The 14195-nt window shown below is 46.4% G+C and overlaps 1 protein-coding gene across 2 annotated transcripts; it reads left to right on the plus strand.

Moving 5' to 3' along the window:
- The first annotated feature begins 2153 nt into the window (after positions 1 to 2153).
- NTAQ1 (N-terminal glutamine amidase 1) lies at positions 2154 to 14189 on the plus strand. 2 transcript variants are annotated; one of them, XM_028486465.1, is made up of 6 exons: positions 2397 to 2469; positions 4716 to 4855; positions 7784 to 7883; positions 8674 to 8724; positions 12959 to 13107; positions 13734 to 14189. In XM_028486465.1, exons 2-6 carry the CDS (start codon positions 4818 to 4820, stop codon positions 13906 to 13908), a joined length of 513 nt encoding a protein of 170 aa, XP_028342266.1. In that variant the 5' UTR covers positions 2397 to 2469; positions 4716 to 4817; the 3' UTR covers positions 13909 to 14189. The 2 variants fall into 2 exon arrangements, with proteins under 2 accessions (XP_028342265.1, XP_028342266.1); XM_028486464.2 differs by lacking the exon at positions 4716 to 4855 and having other exon boundaries at positions 2154 to 2469.
- Positions 14190 to 14195: the final 6 nt, after the last annotated feature.

The following is a 14195-nucleotide window of genomic DNA, read 5'->3' on the forward strand; positions in this document are numbered from 1 at the left end:
GGCATGAACCCGTGTCCCCTGCATCGGCAGGCGGACTCTCAACCACTGTGTCACCATGGAAGCCCCATTAACTTCATTTTAGATGAAGAAATTGAGGCATAGAGAGGTGAAGTAACTTTGCCCAAGGTCACATAAATAGTAAGTAGTAGAACCTACCTAGTTTGGCTTCAAAGTCCTGCAGTAGTCTGGGTCCAATAAGAAACCACATGGTAGGTTAAACAAGGGAATTTGAATGTCAAGAATTAACTATGATAAAAGTGAACTGTAAGATAAAAGGAAACTATATGGTAACTAGGGCTGAGGGAGAGTATGCAAGGACAAATTTGAGAGGGGTCTGGATCTCGTTGGAGAAAGCATAGGTTGGCTACCAGACAGCAGAGAAGTTTGCTGGTTTAGCCAGGCTGCAGGCAGTCTGGAGTTGCTAGGCAAACGGCAGAGAAGCAGATGGAGGCCAGCAATCACCAACCGGCCCTGTGAGGAGCCACGGGAATCTGGGAACCAGCAGGGACAGAAGGCCTTCAAGAGGCCTGGGGGGAATACTGGGGTGGGGGGCGGAAGGACTGCTCAGTGTGTGACCCTGGCCCCCAAAAGTCTTGCTGAAGGACAACGGGCAGGTGGTTGCCTGCAGGCCTCACGGGGCTCTGGTTTCTGTGTCAAGAGGGCTGCATACAGGTTATTGCCAGGCTGAAGCTGCAAGGTCGCAGAAGGACCGAGTTTGGGCCTGTGGCTGGAGCAGACCCTACTGGATGTTTTCATGACCACACTCCTAACTCTGGTCAGGTCCCAGAAACTGCAGGAAGCTTCTTCCTAGAGCGAACTTAACTGAGAAGGCTTAACATTGTGCTCACTTTAAAGAAATGTTTAAAGGAATTCCGTTTTTTATCACAGAGCCTATGTTGAGATATGTATTTGGACCTGAGAGGCAATACACTGATAACTGACACAATGACTTATGTTCAAAGTCTTTAGGACTTTTGGGCTTTACAATTCATGAGACTGGGAGAATCTAAAAACCAATAAAATAAACTAACAATTTAAGTTTTTATAATGGGAAATACCCTGATCAGCTATATATGTCACTTGCAAATTTAAACATTCATAAGGATGTAAGTCTAAAGGAAAAGTCCTCCATACCACTCATTAAACAGAGATAAACACTTTTTTCAAAAAAGTTTTTTCTTTTTGGCTGGGTTGGGTCTTCATCGCAGCACACGGGTTTTCTCTAGTTGTGGTGCGCGGGCTTCTCATTGCAGTGGCTTCTCTTGCTGCAAAGCGCGGGAGCTAGGCGCGCTCGTGGGATCTAGAGCGCAGGCTCAGGAACTGTGGCGCACGCAGCGATAAACACTTTCAACAATCTGCTGTCTTTCCTTCCAGACTGCCAGCAAATAAATACATGATTGACACCAAAAGGATATCATGAGGACCTTCTCAAAACTGTTCGTACTATGTGAAAAAAATCAACATACCTTTCTGAGCCAATATATTTGGAATTAACACCCCCCCCGTCATCCTCTCCGCTCCCCCCCGCCCCCACTCCAGACTCAAACTAAACCTTTGTTTTTCACACAGAGGTCCTCTTATTTCATTTGCACACGTGGAGTCTTCCGAGTCTCATCTGCCACAGCCGGCAACAGGTTACAGGGTCTCGGACTCCTCGGTGACTCATGAAGCACCGTTTACCAACTCCAAGCCCTCCCCTGACTCGTGTCTCAAGCGGCCAGCCGGTGACCCGCTTTTCCCCCACGCTGACTACAACCCCGCTGTTCCCAAAACCTCCAGCAAACCTGGCGCCGCAGCCGCTCTAGGACCACTTGCCGCCCCGCCCCGCTCCTGGCCCCACCCAACTGGCAGGGCTTCGCCCACCAGGAACCACACAGTCCTCTTCGCCCTGGGCTCCGCCCACTGTGAACCCACGCCGCTCACCCAACCCCGGATCTGCCTACGTCTCCCGGGCTCCACCCTCACGGGACCAGCACTGCGCGCCTCGAGCTCCGCCCACCTCGTCCCAAGCTTCGCACGCCGGGACTTTGCGTCGCTCGCCCCGCCTAGGCTCCGCCCAACAGGATGTGCCCCACCAACCCAGGGCAGCTCGCGTCCGCCCACTGACCACCCCTCCCCCAGCCCCCCGCCCCGGCTCCACCCTTCCGGAATCTGCAACGCGCGTCTCAAACCCCTTGCGCTGGGATCCTGCGCGCCCGCTCGCCCAGGCTCCGCCTACCCTGCCCCAGGCCCCACCTCCCGGGGACGCCAGCAGCGGCCTCGAGCTCCGCCCACTCCGCCACGCGAACCCGTGTTGCGCGTATTGCGCCGACGCCTTCGGCGAAGCCCGCCCGCGGGGCTCGTCCAGTCGGTTCGCCTCAGGCCTGTGCCGAGGCCCGCCATGGAAGGGGACGTCTCCGCCGCCGCAGCCGCCCACTACCAGCCGGCCAGCCCCCCGCGGGACGCCTGTGTCTACAACAGCTGCTACTGGTGAGGGGGAGCGGGGGCGGCTCCCGGCATCTCCCTGGGCCGCTCGGCCGCGGCGTCCCGGCCGAGCCCCGCCTCTTCCCGGCCCCTCCTCGGGGGCGCTCTGGGCCTTGGCTGGCGAGTTTTCCGGTTTGAAGGGAGGAGGGTGCTGGAGTGGCAGCCCTTGTTCCTTGAGTCGACCGTGGGTGGGTGGGGTATTCGCCAGGAGTGGTAGGGTCGGTGGTGCGTTACTTCTGCCCGGCTCCTTTCGCTTGGACGTTTGTCAGCAGATCTCAGGGCTTGGGCGGCCAGGAAGGGGAGTTGGAGGCGGAGGGTGGACCGCAGAGAGCCTTTGGAAATTATTCTGCTGAAGCCTGCGTGGTTTCACACTGATGTGAGGGTCATCTTAATTTTGGAAGAGAATGAAAGCGCAGAGGTCTTACAGTAACATTCCCAAGATCACCCAGCTAATAGCAGCCCGGAATCCAATTTAGGCCCTTTTGTACCAGAAACCAGGATCTGAACCGCCGTGTCATTATAATAGTGGTTACATTTACACGTAGCAGTTGATATATGCCAAGAATTGTTCTGAGACGTCTATGTAAACGAAGTCATGTGAGCCCCACAGTTACACGAGGAGATCGGTACTGTTGTCCTCATTTTAAAGGTGAGCACGTTGGAGCACAGAGGGATGCAAGGAATTTGCCTAAGGCCACATAGCTTGTGAGTGAAGGAACAGGGATTTACACGCAGAGTTTGGCTGTGGAGTCCACACACTGTACCCCTGTCCTAGGCCACCTCTGTGGCTGAATCACCACTCTTATCTTGGTCCTTTTCACTCCCACACCTACCTTTCTGTTGCTTGAATAATGACTTCTAACCCCACTTTCCAGTCCCTGCACGAAAAACCTTAGGGCCCTCTAAAACTACCTTTCCCTCCTTCAGATGGTCACCAAACCGATGCTGTGAAGAGCTCACCACTTGTTCAGCTCTGACTGCATGCATGTCAGGCCTAGTGTGAAGTACTTACATGTATGCTTAGGAGATAGGTCTTTTGTTATCATTCTCCTCGTGAAAAGACTGAGCCACAGAGAGGCCTGTTGTTTGCCCAGGGTCACACGTCTAGCCAGTGGTGGTGCTGAACCTGGGACCTCTGTAATGGTGGAACCATGCTTCTTCTGCACTTTACTTCTGCCCGGTCTCTCACCTCAGTGCTGTTAGTTGTTGTCTCTAACATCCATTCATTGTTTTATTCATTCATTCAGTAAATGTTTATTGGAATGTGTGATGCATGATTCTAGGCACTAGAGTTACAGCAGTGAAGAAAATAGACATATTCCCTGGTACGATCTCATACTTCTTACATTTTGGTTGGGGGAAAGCAGACAAAACCAAGTTTAACCATGTTTGGGAGTGTTAAGTGCTGTGAGAAACATAGAACAAGGTAAGGGATGATGACTCACTATATTATTAGGATATTTAAAGATATTATTTATTTATTACTCCAATAAAGATGTTAATTAAAAAAAATCCCTAAGAAATTCTTTTGTATTCCAGAAGCCACAAAAGATATTATTTATAAAATGACATTTGAACAGAGAGCTGAAGAAAAAGAGGGTGGGAGTTTTGCGGATATTGGCAGGAGATCATGCCAGGCAGGGGGAACAGCAGGTGCAGAGGCTCTCAGAAGGAAGCGTGTGAGAGTATTCTAGGAACGACAAGGAGGCCTCCACGATTGGAGTGGAGCAGTCCGGTGGAAGAATAGTAGGAGATGAATGTCTCTTTAATAGAGCGTCTCCTTTTAGTTCCTTCAGCCATGGGCCAGACCCTCCTCAGCTGGCCGTAGGGGCCTGTTTCAGTCCTTCCTAACAGGCATCTCTGCCCAACTCTTCACTAGCCCATTAGGTCTTTAACTTCAGCTGGCTTCATACTGCTCAAAGCCATTCTAAATTTGAACGTGCCAGAGAATCACCTGGAGCTTGTAAAACATGCAGATTTAGGGTCCTACCCCAGAGAGTCTGGATATGTGAGCAGCACGGTAGAGGAGTCGGAGTTTGGTCCATCAATCACATTTCAAGGAACTCAGGCCTAGACAATAAAGTCTATCTCCTGAGTGTAGCAAGCCAGCTGCAGATCTGGTCACCATCTGTTCCTTCGACCTCATTGTGAACCTGCCGTCTCTGCTCCACCCGAGGGTTTCTCAGCCTTGCCTCTGTTGACATTTTGAGCATGGAAATTCTTTGTTTGGGGGCCTATCCTGTGTATGGCAGGCTCTACCCACTAGATGCCCATACCACCCTTGCCCAGTCTATCACAACCCAAAATGTCACCAGACATTGCCAGATGTCCCCTGGGGGGCAGAATCGCCTCTCATGGAGAACCAGTGCTCTATCCTGTTTGAACACATCAGGTAGGTGCACCTTTCTACGTTTGCTCCTGCGGATGCTTCTAACTTGAAATAAATGCCTCCCCTCTACTGCTGTTAGCTTCTGTCAGATGTTACTTATCTTTTAAGACCCAGCTTAATGATAATAGTGGAAGCCAATGTTTGTGTGGCTCTGTGCAGTTTGCAGAGCATTTTTGATTCTGTTGTAATTGTTTTGGATTTTTTCAAACATTTGTTGAGCGCTTGCTGTGTGCTAGGGATTCTCCCCTTCTGCATGCTTCTCTGACCTCAGCCCATCACCGTTAACCCTTGCAGAATCCCAGCCCTAATACTGCTTTGTCAACATTTCTGCTACCCAAATAATGCCTGGGGCATTACTATTATCACCCACTTTTTTTTTTTTTTTTTTTTTTTTTTTTTTTTTTTTTTTAACCAGTTAAATGAGTTCCAGGACTCACACCCGATCCAGGGCACTTTCTATTCCAACAGTGACTCCCAGCATTTCCAAGGATAAGGCCCTCTTATTTTTACTAGCATCAAAAGTCTCACGAGATCCTCCTCCATAGTATTGTACTCTTGAAAAAAAAATCGATAAAAAGGGACTACAAATTCAGTAACTCTTATGTTTAATTTTGCTTTTTCTCTGTGTAACATTCACACATATTTGAAAAGTGATAGGCAAAGTATGTCCAAGCTACATGTGTATTCAGCCTACCAATAGTGCTTGTGGTACATATGGATTCAAGAACTTTTTGGATTAACTCTGTGCCCATTCTTGGGAGGGGGAAGGGGAACATCAGGGAGCACCCACTGACCTATACCTCCTCCATCTTCCTGTTTCCCTCAAAATTAATGACTCCCTCCTCTATGTTTGCTCTATGCATCTTTTATGGCCTTTATGGTGCTTACTTATTTATGGATCTGTATGGCTCCTCTCAACATCTGTGAGCTCTAATTGATCATTACATCCTCCAGGCACTTAGCACAGTGCTTTGTACATCACAGGCTCTTTGTGGTCAACTCTCCAAAATGTCTATAGGATGGGCAGACAAATGTTTTCTCAAAACTTGGTCTGAGAACATCCAGATTTAAAAAATTTTAGCTACTACGTCTTACATGTCATATTGAAACAGTAAAATTTTGTTACTCTGTGCTACACATCCTGTAGAATTAGTAGCAATCTCCTGTTGGTACCTCTACCACCATTTTTTTCTGTTAAGGCTTCTTAGGTGTTTTAGGGAAAAACAAAATCATAGAAAAATACAAATGCTCAACTTCGGTACTTTAAGCCTAGTTGTATGGAGCGTTGAGACAGGTGGACAAGAGCAAGACTGAATGGAAAGTGTGTCTTTCCACAGAAAGGTGCCAGTCCTCAGTGCCATTTGTGTCTTGCCTCATTTTCAGGTAGCATGGTGTAGGTGGCTGGAAATTATGTTTTGACAAATTGAGTCAGTTTGTGTGAGCAGGGTGTTGGTGTAGCTCATTTTGAGCAGAGGTGCTGTGTGACTCATTAGAAAAAGACAGGACCCCAAAGCCTGAGCTGTGAATACTGCCAGGAGTGACTGGGCTTGCCCGTGCTGGAGTGTGGCTACCAGTGTGGCTTGGTTTGATGCACTGGACATTGCTTTACTTGGAGGGTTCTACTACTGCTTCAAATAGCTGAAGGCCTCTCATATAGAAGAGATTCATCTGGGGCAGAAGTATGAGGAAGGTGGATTTCAGTTCAGTATGAGGAAGAACTTTCTAAAAGTCAGGACCTCTTCCATACCGAAGAGGCTCGGGGAATACCACTCACTAGGGGCTCCCTCGAAAAGAATTCCTGGACATACCACATTGCTGTCCGGATGCTTTCCAGTCAGGAGTCCTCCTACAAAATACCCATCCTGCCCCATTCCAAAGGAGAGCAGGAAACCAATGTTAACTAAGATTTCTTGAGTGTTTATGATGTGATTATGCCCATTTTACAGAGGAGAAAAGCAGACACTCAGGGAGGTCAAGATGTCCAAAACTTCTTACCTGTCAGTGGCTGAGTTGGAGTTCCAGCTGCATCTCAAGTCCCTGGACTCAAAGCTTACAGAATATTGCCATAGCATATGAGTAGTTTATTAAATGCCTCCATACCCTAGTACTGCCGACAGAGGTAACGAGCTCTGTGTTTGCAGAGGGGTCCGCGCACAGTTTAGGTTGGTAACAGGTTGCTGGGGATTTATTTATTTATTTATTTATTTTTTAAAAGCTTTTTATTTTTTTATTTTAAATTTATTTTTGGCTGTGTTGGGTCTTCGTTGCTGCATGTGGGCTTTTGTAGTTGCGGTAAGCAGAGGCTACTCTTTGTGGTGGTGTGCGGGCTCCTCATTGCTGTGGCTTCTCTTGTTGCGGACCATGGGCTGTAGGTGTGTGGGCTCAGGAGTTGTGGCTTGCGGGCTCTAGAGCGCAGGCTCAGTAGTTGTGGCACACAGGCTTCGCTGCTCCACAGCATGTGGGAATCTTCCCAGACCAGGGATCAAACCCGTGTCCCCCTGCATTGGCAGGCGGATTCTTTTTTTTTTTTTTTTTTTGCGGTACGCGGGCCTCTCACTGTTGTGGCCTCTCCCGTTGCGGAGCACAGGCTCCGGGCGCAGGCTCAGCGGCCATGGCTCACGGGCCTAGCTGCTCCGCGGCATGTGGGGGCACCCGGGCACAAACCCGTGTCCCCTGCATCGGCAGGCAGATTCTCAACCACTGCACCACCAGGGAAGCCCGGCAGGTGGATTCTTAACCACTGTGCCACCAGCAAAGTCCCTTGCTGGGGATGTTTTTGAGAAGGTTCAGCTGTTAGCCAGTTGTTGGATGAGATGGTGTTTCAGGTCTCTACCAATTTTTTAAAATGTCATTATCAGTCTTTTGTTCAAATTTGAAAGACATAGAGCGTTCTTGCTTAATTATATTGATTAAACAATTACTTTATTTCAGTGAAGAAAATATTTGGAAGCTCTGTGAATACATCAAAAACCACGACCAGTATCCTTTAGAAGAGTGTTATGCTGTCTTCATATCTAATGAGAGGAAGATGGTAAGTTGGGGAGTGATTGTGGAAATTTAGGATTACATTAGAAGCTAAATAGACCATGGGTTTAGCACTGTTCTAAAATTTGCTTTATAAAATACAGCAACATTTTAAAGTTTGTTTTTGAATGAGATTTTTTTCCTACCAGGACATGGCTGAGTTAATAGAGCTTAGTCCCTTACTTGCAGGTAAGGAAATATGTGATGGTATGTTTATGCAAATAAAATCCCTTTTCTTTAGGTATTAAGTTAGAGCTTTTTAAATTAAACTTAATTTGTAAATTAAGTTAGAGGCACATATTCTCGGGTTTGAAGTAAAGGTTTCTTTGTTTCTGGAGTTTTAATGGAACTGTAGTAAACTTCTATGAAGTATTAAGAAAAGTAAGCCCTTAATATTTTGTAAAGCACTTTTGCGAGCATCATCTTGTTTGATCCCAGTGGAAACCCTGTGAAGTAGACAAGGTCCAGACAGCTGTCTCCGTTTTATAGATGAGGAAATAGAGACTCAGGGAGGTCCCATGAATAATTAAGTGGGAAACCAAGATTTGAACTTGCCAGGAATTCCAATTCCTAGTTTAGGTCTCTTTCTACTCTCCAGAAAACATCTTGTAATTAATTATTGCTTCTTCATTGTTAAGGACACTTGGAAGGATTTGGATTTCTTCTTAGCCATTCATTCTTTCACCTTGATTGTTGGTTGCCTAGAAATATTTCATTTTTCATGTATGTATTGCTTTAAAGAATTTAGTAGTGGTTTAACTGAAGTTGTGGCTTAGGAGAGTTATTGTATTTTGTAGATACCTATCTGGAAACAACAGGCAAGACCTGGAGATGGACCTGTGATCTGGGTAAGATGGTCAACACAGACAGCTTCTGATGCAATAGTACTTGTAATCCATGAGTGGTCTTTATGTTTTGGTAGAGTAGAAATGATGGGGCAGTAGAGAAAGACTATGATAATTATTAATAATTTGACTTCTTGACTATAGATGTTATTTGGTCTAAGGTAGAAGCATTCATGGACATGTTTTCTTTTCATCTTGAAATTATTATAGGAATGATTTTAAATGGCTGATGTAGCAGATATATGTGTTATCTAGACTCTTGTCTATTTAGCACTGGAAGGAACTTGAGCATTATCTAGTCCAGCTGCACAGTAGAATTATCCAGAGATTGTTAAAATACAGGTTTCGGGGAATTCCCTGGCAGTCCAGTGGTTAGGACTCAGGGCTTTCACTGGCAGGGGCCTTGGTTCAATCCTTGGTCGGGGAGCTAAGATCCTGCTAGATGTGCGACATGGCAGAAAAAAAAAGAAAAAAGAAAAAAAAATACAGGTTTTTGATCTAGTCAATCTAGAGGTTCAGGAATTAGTGTTCTTAGTAAACTTCTGAGTGAACATGACTGGCATTTGGAAAACATGGATCTGCTCCAACCACTTCATTTTTCAGGTGAAGAAACAAGCCAAGAAAGGCAAAGTGAATAGCTCAGGGTCATTTAGCTGATCATTGGCAGGGCTGGATTCTTTCCAGTACACATCCATATGTCACCTTAAACTGGTCCCCTGAAGAATGGCATTGTTTATGCTAAGAAACATGAAGATAAAGTAAAACTCCATACATGATAATGCAACAAACATCAGGTTTCTGATGCTTATTTAGAATAAGATATCATTTGAATTGGCTTCATTCATTTACTTAACATATATTTATTGAGTGCCTCTTATATGCCAGGCACGAAAGAGACTGGAATCCTTGGCCTCGTGCTCTTGCTTCCTTCTCCAGCAGGGGATCCGCTGCTCTAACATTGAAGCCCAAATCCAGCAGTGTTGGGTTAGGAGTGTAGGCTGAGTCGGACACACCCCAGTCCTCCCATCAGTGGGCTGTGTGAGCTGGACAGGTTATTTACGCTCTTTCTTCGGTGTCTTCCTCTGGTCACTGGAGGCTTTGGTGAGATAATGCATTTGAAGCATTGTCCTGGTATCTGGTACCAGTGCTCTAGAAGAGTCAGCTGTTATTGTTAGCAGAGCTACAGTAACCCCCGTTGCGGACTGTCCATCTGCCCTAGCAGTCATGCCCGTTGCTGAAGTGCTCAGCTGATTTTGAGTCACAGTCTTGCTTCCTGTCTTCAGGAAACTCACAGGGAAAGGACCTGTCCCCCTTTACACAGCAGCTCATGGCGGCTCAGGGTGGGGAACCTTGTTTCAGGAAGTCTCCCCACAGATTTTCTTTGCGGAGTAAGTCTCTGGCAGATTGATTTGGGCTTCACTGCTGTTCAGTTGCAGGGAATGGGTAGGCTTCCCTAAGTGGGTAGAGGCACGATCCCCAAAGGAACAGATCACTTTCTAAGTGGACATCCCTGCCTCTAGCCCCACTGGGTCTTTTCCAGGCATTTGGACAAGCTCTGTACCCAACTCAGAGAGTGAGGCTATTGCTGGAATCTGCAGTCCTTGGTTCCCCATCTCTGCTGTGTAGGTGACTCCTAGTTGAGGCCTGCTTTCCCTCTCGAGTTCACCAACCATCTGTTATGTAGGAATATGGACCCGAGCTAACCAGAAGGATATTCCTTGTTTATGCCTTTTCCTCTCCTTTTTTTTGGGCTGCGCCTCGTTCCCTGGTCTTAGTTCCCCGACCAGGGGACGAACACACGCTCCCTGCAGTGGAAGTGTGGGGTCTTAAACACTGGACCGCCAGGGAAGTCCCTGTTTGTGCCTTTCCACAAGTTGTGTCCTCCTTCTGGGAAGGTCTCCCCTTCAGGCAAGAGGCAGTGATGGCAGCCTTTCCTCAGTGAAACGCTCCTTAGCAGTTGCCTGCCTTTTCCTCCCTGCCCACACTGCCCCCCCCCCGCAACCTTGGTTGGCTTTTTATAAGGCTGATTATTTACATAGTAGTCTCATTAATTCTCTCAGTAATACTGTGAGTAATACTGCGAGGTAGACACCACAGTTATCTCCGTCCTATAGAGGAGGAAGCTGGCTAGTGGTGGGGCTGAGGCTGAGCCAGGTGACCCCGCTTCAGGCGCCTGTGCCTGCAGTCTCTCCCACCTCCGCTGAATTACCTCAACATCTCACCGTTCTGCAGCAGTTGACTTGTGTTTCCCACTCGCTTCTCTAGGAACTCCTTGAGGGTAAGGACCTATCTTTCTCATCTTCGTATCTGTATTTTAATAGCATTGTTTCCCACAAAAAAATAGGGAGTACATATTTCAAAAAAAACTGTAATATAGGGTAGAAGATGTCAAGAGAGAAACAGATTTTGGATACGGCGGAGACTACTTTTGGCAGGGGTGGGAGAAGATCAAAGATGGGCTCATGGGGAAGAAAGCATTTGAGCTGGAGCTTGAGTGATAGATGTGGGGAGAGCGGAGGAGAAGGTGGTACAGATGGAGCTGAGTAACGTGAGCAAGCCTGGGGGGAGTCGTGGACTGTTACCGGGGGAGCAGCACTTAGTTCATGTATCTGGAGGGTAGGATGCATTAAGGGGAGGACAGGGAATAAGCTTTCATTTCTGATGCTATTCTGCTTTCTAAGATAGAACGGGAGCCAAAGGAAGCACTTTCGGCTCTGATGGTACAACATATCCAGTCTCAATTATGTTCCCCACCTCACAGGGTCAAATGAAACATCGTTTGAGAAAGTGCTTTGTAAGCTCTGAAGTAGTAGAAGTGTAAGATGGTATTTCTAACATTGTATTGATGTGATTGAACTTTTTATCTCGCAGCGCTGTTCTCTGTGAGAGCGTTTTTCTTCTGAGGAGCTCTGAGCATCACACTGCCCTCATGTCCATTGATAAACCTCCCTGACGTCCCTTCCAGCCCTTAGCTGGTTTGGGCAGTGCCCCGTGTCCGGGAGTGAGAGTGAGAATTCACATGTGTGCTGGGACCCAGCTGTGCAGGAGGAGCTCTCTGTATTCTTCTTCCTTAATGGCTACAGATTAGGGCTTGGCTGACTTAATAACAACCACATTTTAAAGTCCTTCCCCTCTCCAGGCTCACCTCAAGCTGTCCCCTTTGTTAATGGTTTGGAGGATATCCTTGTAGACTTTTTTCTCTCTACTCATATGCATGCATGTGTACTTCTGAATGCACATGTCTGTCTTTATAAACACACAAATTCAAAAAACAATATATATATAATACTTTTTAAAAATAAAATAATATATAACATATAATAATAAAAATAATAAATAATCTGCAGTTTGCTTTTTCTATCCAACTGTGTAACATGGACTTAGTCCAATTTCCACAAAAATTTACCTCCTTCTCTTTAGTAGCTGCGTAGGACTCCATCTTATGGCTGCATCATGGTTTGTTAACCATTCCTCTCTTGGTGAACTTCTGGTTGTTTCTGAATTTTCAGTGTTATAAACAGTGCTGCAAAGATTTGCTTTGTTTATATACCTTTACATGCATGTGGCCATTTTTCTATAGGCTGGATCCCTAATGGTAAAATTGCTGGATCGAAAGGTGAACATTTAATGTACATGAACATTTCCACTGTTTGACTGTTCCCTGTCTCTGGACATTTGGTCTGTTTTCAGGGTTTTGTGTTTGCTTTATTTTGCTAGTATAAGGAGGACTGTCTTAGTCTTGTATATGTTTTTTTTGTTTGTTTTTAAGCCTTCAACCTTATTTTTTTTTAAGATTTATTATTTATTTTATTTATTTTTGGCTGTGTCGGGTCTTAGTTGTGGCACGTAGTATCTTCGTTGAGGCATGTGGGATCTTTTGTTGGGGCACGCGGGCTTCTCTCTAGTTGTGGTGTGCGGGTTTTCTCTCTCTAGTTGTGGCGCACGGGTTCCAGAGCGCATGGGCTGTGTAGTTTGCGGCATGCAGGCTCTCTAGTTGAGGCGCACGAGCTCAGTGGTTGTGGCACGCGGGCTTAGTTGCCCTGCAGCATGTGGGATCTTAGTTCCCCGACCAGGGATTGAACCCGCATCCCCTGCATTGTAAGGTGGATTCTTTACCACTGGACCACCAGGGAAGTCCCTTGTATCTGTTTTTGATGATATATATGCATTATTACTATAATCTTGGAATACACCATCATAAGGTAACCTGGTTAACTTCAGCAACTTTTACTTCTAGGATTACCATGTTGTCTTGCTTCATGTTTCAAGTGGAGGACAGAGCTTCATTTATGATCTTGACACTGTCCTGCCATTTCCCTGCCCCTTTGATACTTATGTGGAAGATGCCTTTAAGTCTGATGAGGACATCCATCCACAGTTCAGAAGGTGAGGAAATTCAGGGTGGATTTACCTATTTTCTGAAGTTGGACCCTGACAGTTAGACAGAGTTACTTTGTGTGTTTGTTTTTGCATTGGTTTTGTAAAGATCACTTGTCTTGTCTTCACCATTGAGTTGATGTTTGAGAATCATGTGCTCTACAGAAGATTCAGAATGTTTTAAAGTTTTAAAGGTTGTCCGTTGTATAAAGGTTGGCAGTCTTTAAAAATTTGTGTGATGAGATCCAGAACATTTTCCAACAGTCGTTTTGGGCATTTCTCTCATACTCTTCGTTTTGGGTGGGTGGTTGGTTGGTGGCGGAGCTGGATGCCTGGAGATGACAGAAGTCAGAGGGCTGTGACGGCAGCACCTGGACATTACGCCCTCTGCCCCTCGTACATACACTGAGCAAGTAAAGGCAACCGGCTATACTTCCATGCCTTTGTAGTTTGGGATTTCAGCTGATCATTTCTCCTGGCGTCTTTAACAGGTATTAAAGCTACATATATATTTGTGTGTCACTGATAGTATAAAAATGCCTGTCTAGTTTTGTGCATGTCATAGAAAATGAGTCTATATGAGAATTGAGTTAGAATTTCAACTGTGATATAAACGAATGTTGGTTTATGTACAGGAAATTTAGAGTGATCCGCGCAGATTCATATTTGAAGAACTTTGCTTCTGACCGATCTCACATGAAAGACTCCAGTGGGAACTGGAGAGAACCTCCTCCATCATATCCCTGCATTGAGACTGGAGGTGAGCCAAGGATGCTCTCTCAGAGGGGTTTTCCATCACTGTGCAGATGAGCGTGTTCCCTTAACCAAGGACAAGAAGTGCATTGTTCTTTGGGTAAGACTCCCTGAGTCGTAAGAGGTAAGAGGGAGTATAGTTCTTATATTTATCAGATTCAGAAATTAAGGCACAGAGAGCAGGACCGGAAGGCACCGGAACTCATGGGAGAGGAAAGGCATGAGGGAGATGGACCGCGACCCCGTTGCTGGAATGTTGGGTGTACCTGCTGCTCGCGCCCTGGACTTGGGGGGATCTGCGTGTTTGTGCCGCTTGACAGTGGGACTAGTAGCGCCTTGCCGTG

The sequence above is a fragment of the Physeter macrocephalus genome, unplaced genomic scaffold (assembly GCF_002837175.3).
Source record: "Physeter macrocephalus isolate SW-GA unplaced genomic scaffold, ASM283717v5 random_1436, whole genome shotgun sequence".
Lineage (NCBI taxonomy): Eukaryota > Metazoa > Chordata > Mammalia > Artiodactyla > Physeteridae > Physeter > Physeter macrocephalus.